Source organism: Microcebus murinus, chromosome 7, assembly GCF_040939455.1.
Source record: "Microcebus murinus isolate Inina chromosome 7, M.murinus_Inina_mat1.0, whole genome shotgun sequence".
In the NCBI taxonomy this organism is placed as follows: Eukaryota; Metazoa; Chordata; class Mammalia; order Primates; family Cheirogaleidae; genus Microcebus; species Microcebus murinus.
The window spans coordinates 87,081,996-87,106,568 of NC_134110.1; the positions used below are offsets into that span (position 1 = coordinate 87,081,996).

Below are 24,573 nucleotides of genomic sequence, written 5' to 3' on the forward strand. Positions count from 1 at the left end.
CCCTTCCATCCTCCTGACACCCGATAAATGTTACTCCTATATGTCCACTTAGGTGTTAATCCATTAATACCAATTTGCTGGTGAGTACATGTGCTGCTTGTTTTTCCATTCTTGAGATACTTCACTTAGTAGAATGGGTTCCAGCTCTATCCAGGAATATACAAGGGGTGCTATATCACCATTGTTTCTTCAAGCTGAGTAGTACTCCATGGTATACATATACCACATTGTATTAATCCACTCATGAATTGATGGTCACTTGGGTTGTTTCCAAAGCTTTACAATTGTGAATTGTGCTGCTATAAACATTCAAGTGCAGGTGTCTTTTTCATAAAGTGACTTTTGATCTTCCGGGTAGATGCCCAGTAGTGGAATTGCTGGATCAAATGGTAGATCTACTTGTATCACTTTGAGATATCTCCATATTGCTTTACACAGAGGTTGAACTAGTTTGCAGTCCCACCAGCAGTGTAGGAGTGTTCCCCTCTCTCTGCATCCACGCCAGCATTTATTGTTTGGGGACTTTTTGATAAAGGCCATTCTCACTGGAGTTAAGCGATATCTCATTGTGGTTTTGATTTGCATTTCCCTGATGATTAGAGATGTTGAACATTTTTTCATATGTTTGTTGGCCATTGTTCTGTCTTCTTTTGAGAAGTTTCTGTTCATGTCCTTTGCCCATTTTTTGATAGAGTTGTTTGATTTTTTCTTGCTGATTTTCCTGAGTTCTAAATAGATTCTAGTTATCAGCCTTTTATCAGATGTGTAGCTTGCAAAAATTTTCTCCCATTCTGTGGGTTGTCTGTTTGCTCTCTTGACAGTTTCTTTGGTGGTGCAGAAGCTTTTTAATTTGATCAGGTTGATGGAGCTGATTCTTAAGCTAACTCTGGGACAGTGATGACCAGGCATAGAAGAAGGTAGCCATTGCCTGCCCAATATAGTAGCCACTAGCCACAATGGCTTCTGAGCATTTGAAATGTGGCTAGTTTGAATTAAGTGCAAAATATACCCACATCTTAAATATAGTATGGGAAAAGAATGTAAAATATCTCATTAATAATTTTTGAAATATTGGTTACATGTAGAAATGATAATATGTTGACCATATTGTGTTGAATAAAATGTATTACTCAATTTCATTTCACCCATTTCTTTGGACTTTTAATGCGGCTGCTAGACCATCAATGGTCTGTGCTGCTCTGAACAGAGAGAATAGCATGTGTAATGGGAGAAGGCTTAAGTAGTGGTTTTTCTTGTAGATGATACATCTGGGCTGGACACCAGGGATACAGTAAGGAGCAGGAAGGAGTAGACCCTTCCTAAACCCATGTCTTGGAATCAGTAACTACAGATTAGAAGCAATTTGAAGACCACATATTCCTTGGTAGAACATAAAAGCCTCTTTCATTTTCTGGGTCTACCCTTCCAGCTTTATGTTCCAAACATTCTCACCTACTCCCATATTCTACCTATAATATACTATAGTTGATTCTTGGCATACGCAAGAGTTATGTTCTGTAAAGTTGTTGCAAACACCTGGTTGGCAAATACTGAGCCATTGCTTCTAGGGGAAGTACAGAGTTAGATTCCTCCAGGCCTTTGGTGATATTTTAGTCATCTGATCAATATATAAGCTTATTTTATGTGCACTTCTGTTTAAAGAAACCTTATTTAATATATATTGTTGATTCATTAACATTGGACTCATAGCCAACAGCACTATAACTCCTGCCTGAACAAAGCTTGTCTAACATATGTATTTTCTCATGAGGCACATCACTGACTTCTTACATTTAGGAACACTAGATAGCATTTCAGCCTTAGGCTTGGGGGCCATTTTAAATAGTAGAAGCACAAAAATGCAAAAAATGTGGCCCAAAATAGACTGCACAAAGATACTTGTATTATAGTGTGAGAGCTAAAAGGAGAAGACAGTGTCTTCTTGTCGGAACAGAAAGTGTTACATGCCGAGTACCCACAATAAGCCATGTATTTCAGATAGTAATGACAATAATAATGAAAGCAACTAGTGTTTATGAGGCAATTTCTATATACCAGGCCATGCGCTCTCATATTTTATCTCATTTATTTTTCATGGAAACTTATAGAGTAAACATCATTTCTAAATATTACAGACATGGAAACTGAGGCTCAGAAAAAGGTTAAGTACCCCTCCCAGAGTTGTGCAGCTAGTAAGTGGTGAAAGCCAAAAATATTAATAACTCCAACGCCCATTATTGTCTGGAGGTGCTGTGACTCCAGAGCCAAATCAGGAGATGTAGTGAAGTAGAACTGTCTTTCTCAATAGGCTTCTGTCCTTGGTGAAAACGGTTAGCCACGAATTTCCCCGCATCAAAAGCCTCCATGTCTGTGTGATAGCCTCACTATTGAAATCTGGAGGAATGAGCATGAGAGATGATTTACTGAGAGGAGAGGTCGAGAACCACTCTGTGTTTGTTGGCTTTGGTGGCAGAGGTGCTCTCCTGATCTGCTTCTGCTAGTTTTCTCCCGCCAGCTAACTGACCCCTTCACACTCTCACTACATGTCTTTTCTCTGCCCCATCACTTTGGCTTACTTCTTGTAACTTTATCTTGTGATTTCTTTCCATATGTCTTTTTAGCCACTTTTGTCTTTTCCCACTGAACAGTTCTTTCTTAGATATTCCAAAGACTGAGAAACCGATGCAACCAGTCACCGCTGTATTCGTTTGGCTAGAATCCTCGTGCCAAGCCATGCCCTCAGACCCTGGCAGCCCAAAGACTGGATACCTGAGCCAAGTCCTGGGGAGCAGCATCTCTTGGTACTGTTAGGGTGTCTTCTGTGTGAGCTGGATCAAGCTGCCTCATAAAAGCAGAGTGTGGGTCCTTAGGAAGGGCTGTGGCATCGACTGTCTGGTTCAGAACAGATTGCAGTAGAGTCTGGTGCTGTGAGACACTGACTGACCAAGATCTATGGGGACTCTGGGTCTTATGTTTCTTCACAACTAAAATTAGCAGACCAATTAAAATTGTGTGATTTGTCTGCTTGGGTGTTGGTAGACTTTAGTCTTTTATTTAGATAGTAGTTGGTATGTATTTTTATCAGATGTAGCCACTGTTGGCTATTTAGTTCCCTCTGCGTGGTTGAAATAGAATTCCTATAATGGCCCATTTGAGGCCCCTTCTGACCTAATCAGTCTGATATCCCATCACCTCTAGATTATTTCCACTCCCAGGTAACCTCAAGACAGTTGCAATTAGATTCTGGAACATAATTTCCTAATACAGATTGGAACTATTAGCAGGACACTTAGGATTAGGTAGAGGAAAGCAAAGTAGCAGATGTAAGCAGGAGGTTGTTTCTTATGCAGGAGTTAGTGTGAGCAGCAGGTTAGTCTAAGAGAAATTAACTCAATTATCATGAGACACGTTTTACTGGAATGTGGGTCTGGACTGCAGGTTCATGGGGGCACAGTTGAGCCTATGGGTACCTGGCACTGTCCTGAAAATCTAAACCTCCTAAGTTCAGTATAATTTTGTGGTTTAAGCAAGTAACGCAGTGTGTTCACTGTTGGTTGCAGTCAGTCTCTGGAGGTGGTGAGAACAGTCTAGAGTGCTGGAATTGAACAGAAGCACAAGCAAGCATAGCATGGCGATGTAACTGAAAAGGAAATTCAGGGAAGGAATAGTTAGTTCCTACTTCCTTGGTGGTGCTGAAAGGAAAGAACAAAAAATCTGTTTCCTTCATATCAGAGCTTCAGAAGGCCATGTTTTCTCTTTTGGAGTTTCATTTCACATTGGAAGGTCAGCAGTTAGCTCCATGTGGTAATGCTGACCATACCTGGCAATCCTGACTTAAACTGTTCATTCCTTTTGTTATGTTACAACTGAAGATCTCCAGGGATGGACATTCCACAAACTTTGAGGATGACATGTTCATTTTTTCTACCATGTTTTACCTGGATTGTTTCCTTATGTCACTGTTGGCAACTCTCCTGTTATATATTTTGAGATATTTATTTAATGGTTTGTATTAAAAAATGTTAAGTATTGTGGATAGAGCAATACTTAACATTTTCTAATGTGGTATATACTTTCTCACTTGTGTGTGTTTTCTCTTCCCAAGTAGTTCTTCTCTCTCTCTCTCTCTCTCTCTCTCTCTCTCTCTCTCTCTCTCACACACACACACACACATACACCAGCTTATTCCTTGACTAAATTCCCAATGAACCTGTCATTTCTGTCTTCTGAAGCAACATGGAATCTCAAGTTTCTATCTTAATTATAGATTTTTAATTTTACTCTTGTTCTTGCAGTCTACAAATAGATTTCTTATTTTTAATCATCAAGTCATTTTGTTAAATCATATTAAACTTGCAGTCAACTAACATCCCATGATTATTTTCACCAGAATGACCACCATCTTAGTTTCCCTTATTTAGAGCTTCATACAGTTAATTTTTTTTAACCTCATGGCAAGTATCTAGTTTGTTCTTGTGGCAGCTATGCTGGCCTGTGAAGAATATGTAGTGACATAGGTCAGGCAGTGAGCCTGGAGACATAGGCTAGGGCTGGCTCTTCAGACACTTTTCGTTACATTTGAGGAAGCATAGGCTTCCTCTTGGAGGGAATGAAGTCCACTAGAGAATTGTAATCAGGGACATCATCTGGAGGTAAGGAGACTTATTTTGGATAATCCAGGTGGGAGAGGATGAAGACCTGAAATAGAAGCAGTCATGCTTAGCGGAGTGATGACAGGAAGACTTGAGAATATTTGAAAGGCACAGTCCCCCTCATTGAAGATTTGACGAGGAGAATAGAGAAGTGTAAGGGTGATGTCCAGTGAACTGACATCTTGCAGGTGGGGCATTGTCCGGTGGGAAGAAGAAATGGATGAGTTCAGTTTTGCCAGTGGTCACCCAGCAGCTGAATTTTTGTGGTGGAAGCTTTGAGAGGTGAAGGCTGGAAAGAAAAATTTTAGGTAACCCTGGAGATAGTTGGTACCACCACGGGATACTTACTATGAAGTGGCAATTCTTAATCCTAGTTGAACAGTAGAAATCCCTGAAAACGTTTTAAGAAAAGTACTCAAGGGTCAAACTACACCTCTAAAATTTCTGATTTAATGAGTCTAGAGTAGTGCCCTGGTTATCTGCGTTCTTTCTTTAAACATTTTTTTTGTTTTGGTTTTTCCGATATTTTTATTGTGATAAAATATACATAAAATTTACCAACTTTAACTATTTGTAAATGTACAGTAAATTAACATTTAAAACAATGTATAACTGGCACCAGTGTCCATTTCAGAACTGTTTCATTATCCCAAATAGAAATTCTGTACACAGCAAACAGTAACTGCCCACTCAGCCCCTGACACCTCCATTCTGTCTGTGTGAAATTGGCCATTCTACGTATTAAGTGGAATCATAATATGTAGCTTTTTGCATCTTGTTTCTTTCATTTAGGATGTTTCCAAGATTCATCCCTGTTTTAGCATGCATTAGTACTTCATTCCTTTTTAAGGCTGAATAATCTGTTGTATGTATGTATATATTTTGTTTATTCATATGTTAACGGACATATGGGTTGTTTCTACCTTTTGAATATTATGAATAATGCTGCTTTAAACATGAGTATGCATATATCTCTCTGAATCTCTGTTTTAATTTTTTAGGTATATATCTAGAAGTGGAATAGCTGGATCATAAAGTAATGTACTTTTTTTTCCTTTGAAGACAGTGTCTCATTCTGTTGCCCCAGCTAGAATGTGGTGGGGTCATCAGAATTCACTGCAACCTCAAACTTCTGGGCTCAAGCAATCCTCCTGCCTCAGCCTCCTGAGGAGCTGGGACTACAGGCGCATACTACCATGCCTGGCTGATTTTTCTATTTTTAGTAGAAACAGGTTTTTGCTATTGGTCAGGCTGGTCTTGAACTCCTGAGCTCAAGCAACCCTTCCACCTCGGTCTCCCTGAGTGCTAGGATTACAGGTGTGAGCCACCTGGCCTGGCCTCGTAATATATATTTTAAAAGCTCCCCAAGCGATTTTGAAATATGTAGCCATGGTTGAGAAGCTATGGTGTAGAAAAAGCGTGTTTAATCTTAGAGGGTCCACAAATGGTCTTAGTGAATTAGTAACTCTTTAGGAGAGTTGTATGTCTTATTTTTATGTGTGTGCTTTTACTTTTTGGCTTTGATCAGATTTTGAGAGCAGTTCATAACCTCAAAAGCCATGTTAAAAATCACTGGAGAACCCTGTTTGAATAGGCAAAGGATTTGAATAGATACTTTTCTAAAGAAGATATGCAAATAGCCAGATAGACACATGAAAAGATGCTCAATATCATTAATTTTTAGGGAAATGCAGATCAAACCCACAATGAGAAATACCACTTTATACTCAGTAGGATGGCTATAATAAAAAAAGAAAAGGTAAAACAAGGGTTGGGAAAGATGTAGAAAAATTGGAACCCTCTTGCATTGCTGGTAGGAATCTAAATTGGTATAGCCACTTTGAGAAGCAAATTGATAATTCTTTAGAAAGTTAAGCATAGAGTTACCGTATGACTCACCAGTTCTATTCCTAGCTATATATCCAAGAGAATTCAAAGCATGTATCTCTGTCAAAACTTGTACACAAATGTCAATAGCAGCATTATTCATAATAAGCCAAAACGTTGAAACAACCCAGATGACCATCAACTGATAATTGGGTAAACAAAATGTGATATATCCATACAATGGAATATTTGTCCTTACAAAGGAATGAGATACTGATAGTTGCAACAATATTGCTAAACCTTGAAAACATTATTCTAATTGAAACAAGTGAGGCATAAAATGCCCTGCATATTATTTGATTCTGTTTATGTGAAATGTCCAGATTAGGCAAATCCATAAAGACAAAAAAAGTAGATTAGTACTGGTTAGGGGCCGGGGAGCGGGGGGAATGGAGTAAATGCATAATGAGTATGGGGATTCTTTTGGGGATGATGAATATGCTTTGGAATTACATATGGTGATGGCTGCACAACTCTGTGAACAGACTAAAACCACATGTTTAATGTATACATTAAAGGGGTGAATTCTGTAGCATATGACCTCAATATAGATGTTAGAAATAATTTCGAAAAGAAGATGACTGAGGGGAGAGGATTGGCCAAGATGGAAGCCTGAATAATTCCAAAGAGGGAGAAGATCCCCTAAAACAGACGGCAAAGGAGTAATTAAATGGTTTAAGAGTGGGGCCCGTAGAGTGTCGCACCATGGGAGCCACCGAATAGAGACTGCAGGGGGTGGGGGTGAATTGTGAGTGTGGCAGACACAGCAGAAAGTTCGGTGACAACATTCCACACACGAAAATTTCTGTAGGTTTGGCATTCGAATGTCATAGAAGACTAGGGGGCAGATGTAATGGAGTGACGTGGGAAGAAATATAATTGCTTTGGATTGCAGAGAGAGTGGCAGGGAATATAGGAATGGTCTACAGGCCTGTATTCCCTCATTTGAATCTCAAAATTCAGCAAACTCTGAAAATGGAAAGATTTTTCTAATTCATTTGGCAGTAAAACCTGACCGGAATGGATGTGAGATGATTTATAATCTTCATTTGTCCCACTTAGTGTGAATATTCATACATTTTGCCGCAGAAATGATGCTGAATTTGATTACAGAATGCTTCTGCAGGCCCCTCTAGGGATGTTATGAAATATGGTATATGCCATGTATTATGTTTCTAAAATTTAAAAAATATATATAAGTATGAATTCTAAATCATATGGTCCCCAGTGTTTGGGGGTAAGGGATTACAGTGCTGTACTCTTTGGACAGGTCTGGATGTGGAGGAAAAATGTGAAACTGACTAGTAGCTATAGAGGGATTTAGACTCAATGGATTTTTTTAAGGGCATGGAAATGATCTCTTTAGCAAAACGAATAAGGAAAATTCACTTGCAATGAATGTCACTAGAGAAGTCCTGCTTGCTCATAATAACCCCAGTGCGTGTGTTCTAAATGATTGCAGCCTATCAGATACATTTATGTGTTGCACAAGTTTACCAGGTTATCATTATCACACTTAATAGCTTGTTGGTTTTTTCTTTTTTTTAAAATAATAGCTTTTTTGAGATAGTCACATAAAATTCAGCCTGTTACAGTGTGCAGTTCAGTGGTGGTTAGTTTATTCACAAGTTGTGCAGCTAACACCATTATCTAATTTCAGAACATTTTTATCAAGCCCTAAAGAAACCCTGTACTCAACAGTCACTCCCCATTTTCCCTTGCCTCAGCCAGTGACAACCTCTATCTACTTTCTCTTTCTACAGATTTGCTTATTTTGGACATTTCATATAAATGCAGTCATACAGCATATGGCCTTTTGCAATGTCCTATTAGCTAGTCTTCAGTCTCTCCTCCTCACACTGCCAGAAAGGTTTTCAGACTCAACAAAGTAAGTGCTTATGTAAATATCCGGTAAATAATGAGTCGAATGAATAAAATGTGCTCTGCCTTATCTGTGCCTTTCCTTCTCCCTCAGAGAGGAATATCACCTCTGTATGTTAATCGTATTCTTGTCACTGATGGGGCAAGAAAATTTCTCTCTGTAACATTTAGGGCAGTGGTCCTTAAACTTCAGCACGTGTCAGAATTGCAGAGAGGTCATGTCAAATCGAGGGCTGGGCCCCAGTCCCACAGTCCATTCCATAGGTCTGGAGCCAGAGAGTGCATTTCTGGCAGTTGCAAGATAACACATTGAGAAGCACAGTTCTAGAGCTGCGCTGGCTCAGGTAGGGTGCAGCTAGCACCAAAACCGTGGACTGGCAGCGACCTGGGGAAAGAGGTTGGGCAAGGAGGGAAGGATCCAGACTCCCAAATCCTGGGCTACCCTGGCCATAGCAGCACATGGGCTCACTCCAGCGATTCTAGCATGGCCCTGCTCTTTATTAACTGGACCACTTTGGAGCCCTGAAGGTGTCTCACATACACTCTGGAAAATTCTACCTATTCTTCAAAACCTAGCTCAGGTGTTCATAAAACCTTTGCCAGCTCTCCTCACAAGAGGAATTAATTTTTCCATCATTAGTACTTTGTATTTTTCATATATACTGTCTTTCATGTTAGTTAATTCCATACTTGTATCTTTTCCTTAAATCTTATATTTCTTGAGATCAAATTCTCTTACTTAGTGACAGTATTATAGTGTCCAAAGAGCACAGTAATTTGCCCTCAGCAGCTACTCACTAATTATCAGAACAGTTGAATTGAACATCAGAAGGAAATAAATGCAAATAGATTTTTAAGTTAAAAGCCTGTAATTTAGGCTATGTTTTTAATGCCAGGAGACCTGTATTAATTAGCAACTTAACCTTGTATAAAACTTAATTGTCCAAATATGTAATAGTCAGTGCTTTTGGTTCTGAAACATTGACTTGAAAAAACTCACCAAACTAAAGAAATCATGTCTGTGCTTACAAATTACATATACACTGTGTCATGGTGTTTCTGAGAGCTAGCTTAGTTTTCTCCACATCATTCTATCCTAGCTGCAACCGGGATTTGGATTTCAGCTTAATGAATTATTATCGCTTTGATTTCAGTACCAGACAGAAGGAATATAATATAGCTAGCTCTCTGAGGTGTCAAGCAATTATCTTAATTTCTTTTAAGTTTCATTGCATGTTTATTACTTGCTAGTTATAGCTAAATAAGGTGTTGTAGCAATTTCACAGATCTTTATCCATTAGTGTAGCTTTTACAAACAATTGTTCTTTATTTTCTCAGTGCAAAAACATCTTAGTACTAATTTTTTTACAAAGGGTAGAGATCGACATATTATAAAATCGGAGGAGATTATTTTAATCTCTGTGATACCTGTTCGAGACTACCCTTATTTTGTTCATTAAATTATTATTTGTAACATACTTCAGGCTCATTTAGGTTTAAATTGGTGTTAACTATCCAAGAGATAATTAGAAATTACCATTCATTTTGGTGTTTTTGTTTTTAGAGACAGGGTCTTGCTATGCTGCCTAGGCTGGAGTGGCTAATCACAGGAGTGATCATAGTTCACTGCAGCCTCCAACTCCTGGCCAAAGGATCCTCCCACCTCACTCTCCCCGGTAGCTAAGACTACAGGCTCTTAGCAGCCGCCATTCTTGAATCTAATGATAAATGCAGTTCCACAAAGCACAGTAACTCTCCATCTGGAGCTGTAAGAAGGAGAAACCCCTCCATTTGCAGCTTGCCAGGGCTACTCAGTGCTCTTCTCAAAGCTGGTACACCAACTAGAGGGCTCCCTGAACTCAGTCACTGGGGTCAGGGATTTGGTCTCCACTGTGCAGCACCAGTGACAGCAATGTGATGATGCTTCTGCTGACAGCTGTTCGTGTGTTCCAACTTCAGCTAAAATAGAAATCTGTCAGAAACTTACAGTATTGTTACTTTTAATGATCACCAAAATCCAGCATTGGAGGGAGGGAAAATGGTTACATTAAGTGTTTTGGCTCACAGTTTCTGGTGCCAAGGTAATTTAAAAACTCCATTGAAATAATGAATCTTATAAATACCTTCCCCAATTCTAGAAATTCTCAGTAAATCATTCTGTAGATATGTGTTATTTGCAAATAAAAATGCTTAATTCATTTTAGTTTTAAAAGACCAAATTGGATTTGGGTGGTACGAGGCGTGTAAATCCTGCTGGGGGTTATAATAATGATCTGACCAAAAGTAAATTTATAGGAATACGTCCAGTGAGAAAATGAATCCAAGGTCCTCCCAAAGCAGTTTTTTCCTCCTTGTTATTTTCCACTTTTGTGGAAGTTTGGTAGAGAACAGAGACAGAGCATGGAAAGAGTATTTCAGAAAAATACTTCTTATACAGATTTTACCCTAGTAAGGAAACATAATTTAAACTGCCAAAAAGAGCAGTAACGATGGCTCTTATTTCTTCTCAAACCACAAGCCCTTAATTTGGGTCCTGCGCTTTTCACTGCTGCGTGCCTAAAAGTTTGGTCTCTACTTTCTTTTCCCATGTGATTGGAGATAAAGAGCTCACAAGAAAGTGGAGTTAAGTGAGTGGTTACGGACAGAAGGGGAAGAGGAGGGAGTTCTGGCGCTGAGAGGGTGGGTGGGAGGCAGCAGTGTGGCCTGCCTGGGCCGCTGGGTGGCTCTTGGGGACGTGGACGCAACAGGATGAGTGCCCTGGGCCCTGCCCTGGGGAAGAGGCAGCTGATCAGGAGGCCTAGAAAGAAGTGTCCTTTTAATTTTAATGTACTGTGGGCTTGGAACAAATAGAAGGAAACCTTTAATTCTTCCTAGTGGAATCTATGAAGCCTTCATAAAGGGGACAAAATTTGAGCTAGAGGGATAGGTAAGATTTTTCTGAGGAAGAAGAGCAGTTTTAGTAACCTGCTGGCAAAGCTCTTATGATTTAGTTATTTTTCTTGCTCTGAAAGAGTCACATCAGTAGGAGAGAAAATATGAGACAGTCCATTAAGTTAAAGAGCATAGGCCATAGGAAGGAGTCTAACTAAAACAGCTGAGTTTCTTTCTTTCTTAAAGAACTTCAGGGATTCTGTGCTTAATATAAGTACAAGGAAAAAAGAAAAAAAAAAGAACTTAAGGGAAATCTGGAGAAATGTAAGTTATAATATAGTTGTAGTTTTGTCAGTTTGGAAATTGTTGCAGAAATATCCTTTGATTTATCAAAGGAAATAATTCATTCTTTAAATTTCATTGCTGATACTCTCCAGTAAAATGAGATTTGATTTCTCATTTCATTCACTTTAGGCAGGCTTTGTGCCACTTAGTATATCATAGGATTACCTTATTTTATGCAATATGCTTCCTGAAAATATTCATGTATACAACTTATACACTTATAATTTACATTCCAAAGAGCTGGTTATTTAAAAGAATCCCTGTTTGGTTTATTTGGGTTTTTGTTTGTTTGTTTGTTTTCTCAGCAGCATAGCCAGGTTTTTTCCATTACTTTTTACTTTATTTCTTTCTTCCCTTCTTCCTTCCCTTTCTTTCCCTCTTCCTCTCTTTTTGTTTTCTTATTATGAATAACCCAAAATCTAATGTGTTAATGAAAGGAAATTTGGAAAATAGAAAAACCAAATTACATCCATAGTGCCCATCAAAATAATTTAACTACTAATATTTTGGTACCTTTTATTTTTTCTGTAAATTAATTTTCCCATCCAGCTTCACCATCAGCTTATTTTTATAAACATTTACATGCTGGCTATTAAATTCACATAATAATATCTTATATGGATTAAATAAGCCCTTAGTATGTGCCAGTCACTCTTCTGTGCCCTTTACATTTCATACTTAAGCCTATAAAGATGCGTATTATTATTTCACCAGTCTCACAAATGAAGAAATAAGGATCCAAAGAGGTTAATTAACGAACTTGCTCCAGGGAGCAGGGCAAGGGAAATACATGTAACCTTAACATTTGTACCCCCATAATATGCTGGAAAAAATTAAAAAAGGAAAAAGAAAAAAAGAACTTGCTCCAGGTCACATAACTAATGTGTGGTGTTCCAGGGATTTCAAACCAGAGTTGACACCAGAGAATGTACGCGTAGCCACAATATTGTACAACTTTTCATGTTTTGCTTTAATGGTTGCATAATGAAGAAATTCTGTTATGAATCTTAGAACTCTGATAAAAAGATCTCTGCTTAGATATCACCCATCAGAGAGGGCTTTCCTGACCATCTGTGTAAAATAGCACCCCTCACACCACCTACATTATACTCTATCCTAATGCCTGCCTTGTTTTTCTTTATTCCTATAATCACTATCTGCTGTCATAAAAATTTTGTTTTACTGTTTCTCCCCCCTTCCTATCAGAGTATAACAGTCACCAAGAGACCTTGGTCTCTTGTGTTCATTGCTGTATTCCTTAATACCCAGGAGTGTACTTAGCACATAACAGGTATTCAGTAATGGTTGAATGACCTCTGCCCTCTGTTTAGCTTTGTGATAATTCTGATTCTCTTAATCAACCTCCAGTGGCCCGGTAGGCTAGAATAACCCCATGATCTGTATTCGCCTCTGCAGATGGCATCCTAATGCTGCCACGCTCTGTGTACCCTGGGCTGGTGGGCAACTCCAGTGCACTCACCAATGACATCGTTCGTGTGCCTACAAAGAGCCAGATTCTTGCTTCTGAGTTTATGCCAGTTGTACTTGTTACTGTAATTGCATCATTTAATTAAATAGTATATAACTGATTAAGTATGAGTTTGAAACGATACATTTGTTTCTATGAAAACTAAGACTTAAAGTCAGATGGACAAAAGTTGCTGCCAAATGGGTATATGCAACACATCTGGTACAGACTGGGAAAAATAATAAAAATCTGTACCTTCATAAGCACTTTTAAGAAATCTAAGTGTATATAAATTCTTGGTCTATTTTAAATATAGAAAAATTGAAAATAGACAATAGGTTGTAAGTATAGGTATGATTTATACAAGAAAGGCACTGTGAAACTCATTTATATGTTTAAAATGAAATCGTTAGGATAGTATTATTATTTTCTATAATTATCCTTGATAACTAAGTTTTTAAATTAGCCAATTATGACTTCTGAAATATGTGAAAGATTTTTACTATTTTGAATAAAAACTGAGCATTTTTGGTATGCCAGAGAGAATTCCTAGCTGGTTTCTTTCTTAATACATTCATAATAAATTGAATAATCATACTAATTTCTCTGTTTTCAGGGAATAATTGTGCATTAGCTGAGGTGTGATTTTCTTTCTGCGGTAGAATGTGAGCTTCAGGAGGAGAGGGACCATTGTCTGTTTTGTCATGGCTTTCTCCAGTGTCTACTACAGTGCCTGGAGCGTTAATTATTTATTGAGTGAATGGATGAATAACTCTAAAGTGTATACTTTCATATAGAAAGAAGTGTCTTCCATTTCACAATGATTTTGCTACATTTTTAGTAAAAAGAAAAATACTTTCAAATCACATAGTCAGTGTTTACTAAGTTAAATTAAAATATACTGCTTTTTGTAATATGCACAAGTTTATTAGGTTTCTCTGTTCAGTGAAAGTATTAAAGTATAGGAAACTTTAATTACCTGCATTCCAGTGGTTATTAATTGGGGATCTGTTTGGATTTACTTATGAGCTATAAAACTTCCTGTGTGATCTTGTTCAGGTTATATTATCTCTTCTGTATCTCAATTTTTCATCTGTAAAATGGTGATAATCATAGGCTGTTATAGGAAATAAAGGAGTTCATACATTTGAAGTATGTAGGAAATGCTTACCAAGATATTAAGTACTCAATAAACAATAGTTTTAATTACACCTATTAGCTGTGTGACTTAGCCAGATTACTTATGGAAACAGGTCAGAAAGATTAGGTGATCTGTACTATGTATACACATGTTACCAAAATGTACGTTTTAAGCAAGGAAATATATGCAGAGTACCTAACTCATAATAGGTCCTCAATAAATGTCAGCTAAAAAACAACCAAAAACCATATTATACTATGGGAGAGGGCTCTCATTTATTTATTTAAGAACTTTTTACAACTCAAATAATAAAAACACCTTGTATATAGTTGCAGACTGCCTTGCCTTTATCAGTTAAGTTTAAATTTAGGAAGTTATTTTTTTTATCTAAAGAATTAAAATGGGTTTCAGAATAAAGAAAGATAATTGAATTTTGATCTGGACAAGTTATGAAACTCAAACACTATGTTGTAGTTCTTGGTTTGATGACTTCTTTTCACAATGCTAAGCCCTCCGTGAAAACTGCTTTTCAGGATATTAAAAAGTGACTGAGTATACCCTACTTGAAGGGGAGAGAAAATGCTTACGTTATGCAAGGAATGCAGCTTTTCCTGCAATGTTTTCATCATGTGAGGTCTTATTAAAACCTCGTCTTGCTATTCCTGGCTGTGTTAGCAATGGCTGATGTCGCTGGATATACAAGCAGCCCAGTGACTGGCTATGTGAAGGAACCTAGCCTATGAGCATTCAGGAAGTGGAAACCATCCCATGCCACCCATGTCAGACATTTTCCCCCTGTTGGTAATGATGGCTTAGAACAGCTCCCTGCTACTTACATATTCTGCACTGAATTTGGCTAAGCTAAGACTTCGAGAGGCTTTTCCCTTTTTTAAGAGAGATGTAGGTGATGGACACGTTACGGCAAAATATTTGTGTAACCAGTGAACATGAATTTAGCCATTTATTTGATTATTGCAGCATGTGTTAAAGAGCTGCTGCTGCCCATTTGCAGCCTAATGTGTTTATTACAGTCTTCCCAATGGCATCTTGAAGTGTCTTTCAGCTAAAAAATTCATGAGTATTATTGGCTTTCAGTCAGAAAATGGAATATGTCTTCTAGTTACTGTCTAATATACCACTTTAAGGCCATTATACAAAAGTAAATCTAAGAGCAGGGCATATTGAGAAGGAAGGAATTTTTAGCTTAAACATTTGTTTATACACACTTATTACTGTTCCGTGGACTAAGATACAGCAACAGAGCAGGTAGGTGCTAAAGCCATTTTACTTTGAGAACAGTTGTAGTTTAGGATATGTTGTTTTCTATAATCCTGCACCCAACTGTACAGGGCTAGTGTTTTACTATTGAAAAAGCATATCCTAATGATAGTTGTTTGCGTCTGTCTTATTGCAGTTATTTTAAAAAGTCATCCAAATATCCAGTGAGTTGCTTTAAACTAGTAAGCTTGAACTGAGAATTTGTTTATAAATAAGATGTCTTTTATTCTGGGTTTATTTGAAGGGAGTCCCCTAAAACTTTGTAACTTTTGTCACTCTATGAATTAATTACAGTTTTATAAGCCGTAGTCTATAGAAACAGATTTTAATATGCAAAGTAAATTAATATTGTATTGTATGAAAACTAGAAAATACCATAGTGTTATGTAAAGATGAAGTTAAAAGTGTTCTTATGATCTAATAAAAAGAGTAATGGCACTTTGAGGTAAATATACAATTTTACTAGCTAAAATTTTTTGAAATATTGTATAGTGTCCTTTATCACTGTGTTAAATATATTACTTGTTTGCCAGTGAAGATAAAAGTTGGATTTTCTATGGGCTTTCTGCCCTGCATTTAATAAATATACATAGTTCTACTTCTGTTTTATTTGTGTATGTGATGATTCTTTGTTTGTATGAATCAGCGAGATATCCTTGTGTGGTCTGTATATTTCCTGCACAGAATATTTATTTAACTGTTGCCAAAAGTTGGGGTCTTGCCAAAATAATGTTTGTTTTGGGTAATTTTGGCCAATTAACACTATTTGGAAAGAGGTATTTCCCCTCCTATCAATTGGATATCTCTACTTCTGTATCATCTTACTGACTTCAAGGTTTGGCCCACTCTCTTTTCTACCTTTCTCAGGCATCTCCAGCCAAAAAGCACATTTTGTTTTTTTAAGCATTAGATACTATGTTTTCTTAGACTTATCAGACTCTGGCTCAGAAATTTTGCTTTTCTATAATAAAGAGATCTCCCCTGGAACATGGTATACTTTGAGGGAGAAATTGTTTCTAGTTTAGAATGAACAAATGTTTTCATTTGTGATAAAGAAATAGTGAATGAAGCTTTAGCTGCTGAGGTGACTTTCTGAGTGGTGGTGGGGGCTCTAAAAGATAATCCTTTCGTAGTTTAGTCGAATAGAAATGAAAAAGTATTGAAGTGAGGATTTATGTGTGCTTTCAATATTGCTTGAGCATTTCTTGGTCTTAAAACGTCTACAAAGAATCAGATGACATATTATACAACAATTTCACGTGTCTCTTGTAAAGAGAGTTCGGAAGGAACCTGGAGGCCTTGGAAGCCTTAGAAGCCTTTCCTGTCTCTTATCCAGAGCTAGATGATTTATCAGGCAGGTCTTCCTCATGTAGGCATTGGTAAGGGAAGTTGTTTCAGCAGCTCTTTCTATGTTATTTCTAGCTTGGAATTTCGCTGTAAATATCATCTCAAAGTAAGGAATTTCAGAGAGGGCCTAACTTTAAAGTATTTCTTGGAGCTAGCAATAGAGATCTAATATTTAATCACTTTATTATGTTTGGATTTCAGCAGCATTATCCTTATTTATTCTTTAACTGAATTTGTCCAGTGTATAATACATCTGACAGTTTTACAGGCCTTGTTTGGAAGATGGCCTATACTGATAAAAGATAAAATGCATATTATCGTTTACATGAATTCTGGATGATTAACTAGCTTTAATGTCATGAGGCTGTATTTTGAGCAACAGCTTTGTTACCTTGTAAGTTATATCGATGAATTCCATGAAAGAGTGCATTTTTGAATTGTGTTGAGGTTTAACATTTTATTTTTGTAGTCATTATGCCAAGGATTTTACTGGCATTGTTCACTCCTCCCAGAACACTGTTAGTTTTAAAAAATAAAATTTATGAATCTTGTGGTTGTAACTCTTTCCTCTACTGCCTAGCTCATGCAGGTTGGTATCAAAGGATGCGAGGGAGGATGTACCATCACAGGGAAAGCAAAGCTATTGTGTCTTTATAGATAAGAAGAATGGACAGATTGAAACTTTATTTTCAGTCTTGTCCTTTCACAACCCCCAACATCTGGTAGAAACCGGTTTGTTCTCAATGACTGTAATTACCATCAAATTCAGCCTGAGAGTTTACTTGTGTCATTTTGAGTTTTTGTGATTTATGTTGAACAGTTTCATAATTGAGAAGTGAGATGCTCAAGAATTTTAATTTCATGTGACTGTTGGAAACATACAGAAAATTAAAAAAAAAAAACTGTTAATTTAAGGCTGCTTACCGCATAAAATTTTCAGACCTTCAGCACTGTCCTTCTGTGTTTTCCATCTCCACCTTTGACATTGGAAATCAATGTTTAAATTAGATCTACAAAAATTTATTAAAACTCATCTATGCATATGGCTCATTTTACTTTAGATATTTTTCTGTGAGGAAATCTATACTACATGCAAGTCATTTGTATAACTTACCAGTATATGCTTTTTATTTGTGTTACTTCTGCTTTGCCCAGTGTTTTGAGTGGGGAGGGGAGGGGATGAAGTCACCTGGCCCCAACACACGTTCTGGTGTGAACACTTGCAGCCAGCCGAGCCTCAGGTAGGGCGTTAAGGACATGGGTCATCTAGACGAGGGCGCCACAGTTCTCCTCTTAGAGCATCTCGTTAATGAGGTTCGCTGTTACTGCTCTGGTTCACCCACTTAGGAGCAGGGCATAAACCCACGGCTCTGCTCCAGGACCACAGCCACCCCCTGCCGCAGGAGAGAGGCTGTCTGTCCTCCCTTCTTCACGCCAAACCTTAGTGTGCTCTCTCCCTTTCTCCCTCTTTCCCTCTCTCCTTCTCTCCCTCTCCCTCTCCACATAGCCCAGGAAAATTCCTCACAAAAGAGGACATATGGGGCACACACACACAAATAAGAAAGCAATCATGTTCATAAAGCTGAAATTTTTAAATTTTGAGGGAATGTGTTCAAGGTACTATTACATTAAAAAAGGGAAAACTTGGTATTTAAATGACTTACTTCAGGAAGAAATTAATGATGTTTGAAAACTACAAATAGAGTGATTTGTAAGTCAACCCTGAGTAGGGACAAGCAAAATATATCTGTTCCAGTGGTTTTGCTATCCTTAGACCAGAAACTGTTCACTGAGCTCCACTCCTTATCTCGCTCTGGTCCCGTTGTTGAAACATGTTAGTGCTGTGCCCTCATGCGAAATTAGTTATTAGTATCTGTATTTGGGGACCTTTAAGGGTAGATGATGCAAATGCTAATGTTAAATCCCCAAACTGGCCATATGCAACTTTAAGTAAAATGGTCACTTAATTTGAGTTGTTAGTTGAAAAGCTTTCTGATCTTTCTGATAGTATTATACTTTTTATATACATGGTGATACTTTGGTGTGGGTGGGGACATAGCCATCTTCATCAACAAAACTTAACCACCTATACCTAATATATGGGGCATTTTGCTATATATTGATGGTTATGTTTTAATGATAAAAATTTACTTAAACTTTTATGACTTATAGAAAGCTGCCCCCAGGGGGAAAATTCCCTGGGTCATTTGTTGAAAGCTTACTTAGAGTGGATATGTAATAGTTTTTCTTACATGTATGTTCATGAGTGAAACCATGGAAATTGTGGTTCAGAGAGAAGTACTGAAAGGGTTCTGGTATTCAGGTTTGGTTTTTGTTTTGTTTTGGCTCCCCCTACCTTTGCACTTCCTGCAGTGCCCGGGGTCCCCTCCACACCCTTTAAAATCATGCACTTTCCTGCTCCATCCCAGCCAGCAAAGTGTTCTCTCTTTGACCTAACAGTACAGAGGCGTGCATGACAGCCATGTAATGCCTATTTGTACTTATCGGAGTATTTCCTATATACAGATGTATCTGCCTTTTCACTCTGTTTTCTTCTTAAGAGCAACAGTCTCCTTGTGCTCCTGGCAACACTGAGCCGGCAGTGTTTGTTGAACGAATGAAAGCTATTTAGGTGACAGAAAAGAGTCAAGCAGGGAAGCCCATGCAGTCCAGATCTTGCTTCTTATCCCACCTTAACCTATGTGGTTAGAGGAAGAGGAGCTGTATTTGAGGAGGTGGCCCTTTGCTGTAACATTTTAGCGAAGAGTAGGAGTTGTGTAAGCCTGTGTACAAATTTCAGTTCTGCCATTTGCCAATCCACCTGGTGCTATAGATGCTAACAATTATCCCAGTTTTACAAAAGAGATAATTAAGGCACGAGGGGTAAAGGAACTTCTTACGGTCACATGGCTAATAACCAAGTGGTGGAGCTTGGACAGGGATGCTTGGCCTCTCTGCTGTACTGCCTCACTTAGTTTGTCTTTGAATCTGTAAAGTTATTGGTACTTAGTGTGCTAAGTGAATAGTAACCAAGTACAGATTATACTTATTATCAGCCCAGAATTGTGACCACAGTGCAGGACCTTGGGACTTGTTAACATTACTCCCACCAGCAGGAAGCTCAGGCGTCAGCTCTCAGAATGTAACCCCCACCCCTTGTGACCTCTCCAATCCAATGTACAATTGGTGCAGCCTCTGTCAACTGATACAGTATTTCCTCCTTCTACTTACATATGAATCTTTAAAACAAAATTAACTCTGCTGCCCCTTTGGATCAGCATAGCAGCCAGAAGAAATGATTGTAGTGAGACTGGGCACCCAGACGATGCAGAAGGAAGAAGTTGGGCAGTTTGGTATGTTACGGTGATACATTGATCAGTCTTAGCTGCTGTTTTCTTTAGCCCACCCTGCTGTTTGTGCTCTGGATGGACCTATCGTCCTCTGGCATCTTCCTTACGTTCTTGGGCTTCTACTGACTTGGCCTTTCCTCTGATTTTTTCCAGTCCAGAAAGGAAGAAATCCACTATACAAAGTAAAGGGAGATGAAGGTGATTTAGAAACCTGGGGCCAGAAGGAAGGGGAAACAGCATAGAATTGGAGCTCTAGGAAAGACTTTTAAATGCTGACTTGAACTTGTTGGGCTGTGTTTTTTTTTGGTGTTTTGTTTTGCTAAGCAGTTATTAAGCACCGTGAGTGACAGTCTTTTACAGATTTCTCAAAGTCTTTGTAAGTCTCTCGTTTAGCTTTTTTAGAACTTAAACCTCTATCACTCTCTTGTTTTTGCTTACTTAAATATTTTTTTGATTGTGTTAGTGATTTGTATCACACGTCCTTTTATTTTCTTACTGAAAGAAATTCAGCAAGCAGGTGCGAATAATGGTCTCCCCGCCCTCAGGGTCAGTAAAGTTCCCCTGATTTTTTGAGTGCATCTTAAGACCTTCCGTAAGAGAAGCTAGAACCAACTGAGGGAAGGAAAGTTCGGGGGTGGCAGGATGTGAGAGAGGAAGTCACCCTGCAGTGTGCAAGGCGGGGGTGTGCAGGGAAGCGAGCTGCCATGAGGAGAGGGTGCCAAGGAAGGAGCAGTGAAGCAGCTGCCACAGGAGAGCCAGGTACGGGAGCCTAGGAGGGAGGAAGGAAGTTCCCTGTTTTAGGGGCATTGGTTAGGAGGTTTTGTGCAGGAACTTGGGGCTATACCAAGGTTATCAAATCTACTTGGCTAAATTTGGTAACCTTCAATTCAGTGTCGTGGCACTGCCTCTTCCCCGGCTGTCTGTCATGGGTGAGGTATTGCAGCACCTCCTTCACATTGGCCAACCCCAAAGAGAGACTGGGAGGAGCCCCTTACAACACCTGTAGTTTCCACATGGTGCAAGATCACTCTTGAAACTGGAGGCTGGCAGCCCCGGCCCAGGGCTAGCAGATGGCAGTTCCTGGTGCTGTTGAAATACAACTCCTGTTTAAAGAGTTTGGGTCCAATGAAGTAGGCTTGTTTGTTTTTTAAATGTTCACTTTTATGTTAAGCAAGGTTAAAAAAAAAAAGACAGCTTTTTCTTTAGAAATTTTACAGGCACATAAAACAATATGTTACTTATATCAAATTTCTGATTGGAATGAAAGTTCTTTTATTGTTGGTAAAATGATCAGATACTTTATCATTGGCTCTTTTCACTTTTTCCCCTCCCCTTTTTCTGTTTTAGTTGCTGATATGTGTTCAAGATGAGTGGGATGGGAGAAAATACCTCTGACCCATCCAGGGTAGAGACAAGAAAACGCAAGGAATGTCCTGACCAACTTGGACCCAGGTAAGATTCTTGTCGAGAAAAAGAATCAGTATTGTCTATTAAAGCCACAGGCATGTTTCTTTGTTGTTTTAGCATTGATTTTACTTTTTCAAATATTGTGTTTGATTTTCCTCCCTAACAGTTAAATATTTAAATATGTATTAGCTTTCATTTGAATATGCTAATTGGCTACAGGTTTTATACTTTTTACAAGAGGAAAGCCATATACTTCTGATGTCCCCTGTGTATTTGGCCCTTACAATTTATTTAGTAATCTTGAGCTTTTCACATTTTCTTCTCTGTTAGATTACAGAATGTTATAACAACTACAAGGTCTCATAGTAAAAAGATTTGCTAATAATTTTATTGTATGGTTTGTTTTTGGTTTTGTTTTTGTCACCTGGCTAGAACGCAGTGGCCATTCTAGCTCAATGCAACCTTAAACTCCTGGGCTTTAGCAGTTCTTCTGCCTCAGCCTCCTAAGTAACTGGAACTATAGGTGTGAGCCACCACCACGCCTGGCCTGTTTTATTTTTTGATGACATGAAATGTTAAATATAGTTGCTTTTGAGTAGAGGGAAAAAATTGTGGCTTTTTATTTTAAAGCAAGTTTCAGCTTATGAATTGTAAGTTAAAAAGTGTAAATTGTTACAATGTCTATGCAGGGTAATTTGGCAATATCAAAGTTATAAATGTGTGTCTTATTTGAACTAGCAGTTCTGCTTCAAGGAATTTTCCTATGGTATACTTTCATACGTGCAAAATGATGTATGTATGAATTTACTCTTTTATAGCATTGTTTGTAATTGTAAAAGATTAGGAAAAACAAAAACCTAAATATTTGTAGGGAACTGTTTAAACAACTATGGTATGTATATAACCTGGAACACAGTGCCAACTGTGAGGACATTCTTTATGGATTAATATGAAAAAAATCTCTTAAGAATATGTTTACAGAAAAATAGCAAGGTTTAGAGAATGTTTATGGAGTACAACCGACTGTACAAAGAAGGAAGAGAAAAAGATTCTGAATTTGTATTGTTTTAAGATAATCAAGAAACACTAATAGTTGTTACCCAGTTTGGTAGATGTCAATTAGTAGAATAGGGAACAAAGGTAGAAGAAAGACTTTTTACTTTTTGAAGTCTTAAATCATATAAATGATTTTAAAAGTTAAATAAAAACAGCAACTTCTATCTAATGGCCAGTAAAAACATCAAACAGGGTAATAGTAGGGAAGAGGGCTAGGAAAAGTCATCAAGAGAGGCAGAGAAGGAGAAAGGGCAAAAAGCCAATATTTTATATTCCCTTTTCCCCTCTTGGTTGCCAAGCAAAACATCAAGCCTATTAAATCTCCACTCTCCACATCCCAGCCCCCAGCTCCTCTAGGTTCCCTGGTACTTCCTGGCAAACCACAGCCTCCTGTCTGTCAGACAGCCCCGAATCCTCAGCAGCCCTACCTGGGCAGGCAACTGAGTAAAATGGGACCTGGTCCAGAGGGTGGGGCTGTTTTCTTCCCTCCCTGTGCTGGTGCTGTGGTGCAGCAGCCTCTGAGCCCTCTCCCTGAGAGTCTCAGGGGGTTTTGTAACACAGCTCCACTTTCTCACTTATTTGTCATTTATTTATTATGTTGTGTAGGTTGGTGGGGTGAGGGAGGGTGGAGGTAGAGGGGCTAAAGGGGGAACTGGGCTATTCTACGCATTCCGGCCACTCTCCCTTTCCCTATACTTCATAAAGCAGAAGCTAGGGATAAAAAATGAGGTTTAGAGAAAACCGAATTCTGGTCCCTGCTGTGCCGATAACTCATTGGGTGATCTTGGATAAATCATAAAAATACTTTAAAATTGAGAAATTGTGTTATGTCTTAGGGTTATTAGTTTATGAAAGTAAAACTGATATTTAGAGATGAATATATTCAAGGCCATTACAATTTTCTAAAATTTTAAAGTTAGTATTATATACAGATATTCATGTATGAAACTACAGAATGTTACTACATTAAACAACTTGCTTTTCTTCCTTATTGTATTGTTTTGAATGTCATTAAGTGGGCCCTCTGCTGCACTTGAGAAAATAATTATACACTGTTGTTTATTACCAAAGGAACTTTTGAATTTCTATTTTGTTAAATTCAAATGAGAAGATTTTGCCAGTTTTTGTATTTTCCATTTTCATTAACTTTCAGAAGCTTTGTTTGAAGTTGGACTGTTTGTTTATATTTTTCATGTCATTCAGCCTGGACAGTTAACAAATGTGCTTGGCCAGTTTCACTTTTGTTTCTAGCTGACTTTTGGCATTATTTTAAAAGGCTATTTGCTTTGATTACTAACATTCGAAAGAAATATATGAAATTATATAGCTTTGTTTTTATAATTATTTTTAAAGAGAGGGTCTCACTTGTCACCCTGGCTAGAGTACAGTGGCATGATCATAGCTCATAGCAACCTCAGACACCTGGGCTCAAGCCATCCTCCTGCCTCAGCCTCCCGAGTAGCTGGGACTACAAGGTGTGCACCACCATGCCTGGCTGTTTTTTTCTGTTATAAATTATAAATAAATTTTTATAAATGTGACCAACCTTACCTTTTTAAAACATTCCTTTATTATTTTAACAATAAATTCAGTGCCCACTTGTATCAAGCACTGCATTAAGCACAGCGGTGAGCACAGTCATCCTGATCTTTGTCATTGTGAAGCTGATAGGCCAACGGGAGTCATTAAGCACATTGAACACGAGTAGACATATAATTACAAACTAGGCTAAGTTTGATTTTTAAAAAGCATGCAACATTTTAGGAAAATTGGGTTTTTCCCCCCAAAGTACTTCTGTGTTTATATAGGTAACTTTTGTTTGCTTTCTTTTAAACTTGTTTGCCATGTTTATCTTTTCTCATGATAGCTCTTTTTTCAAATACATCATAA

At 38.1% G+C, this 24,573-nt stretch overlaps 1 protein-coding gene across 5 annotated transcripts in view; it reads left to right on the forward strand.

Moving 5' to 3' along the window:
• NCOA2 (nuclear receptor coactivator 2) overlaps positions 1 to 24,573 on the forward strand; it is a 282,123-nt gene that overhangs the window by 158,894 nt on the left and 98,656 nt on the right. For all 5 annotated transcript variants that reach the window (XM_076005235.1, XM_076005234.1, XM_020288881.2 and 2 more), the window contains exon 3: positions 21,568 to 21,672. In XM_076005235.1, the coding sequence (XP_075861350.1) occupies positions 21,587 to 21,672 (86 nt within the window). In that variant the 5' untranslated portion in view covers positions 21,568 to 21,586. The remainder of the gene's footprint in view (positions 1 to 21,567; positions 21,673 to 24,573) is intronic.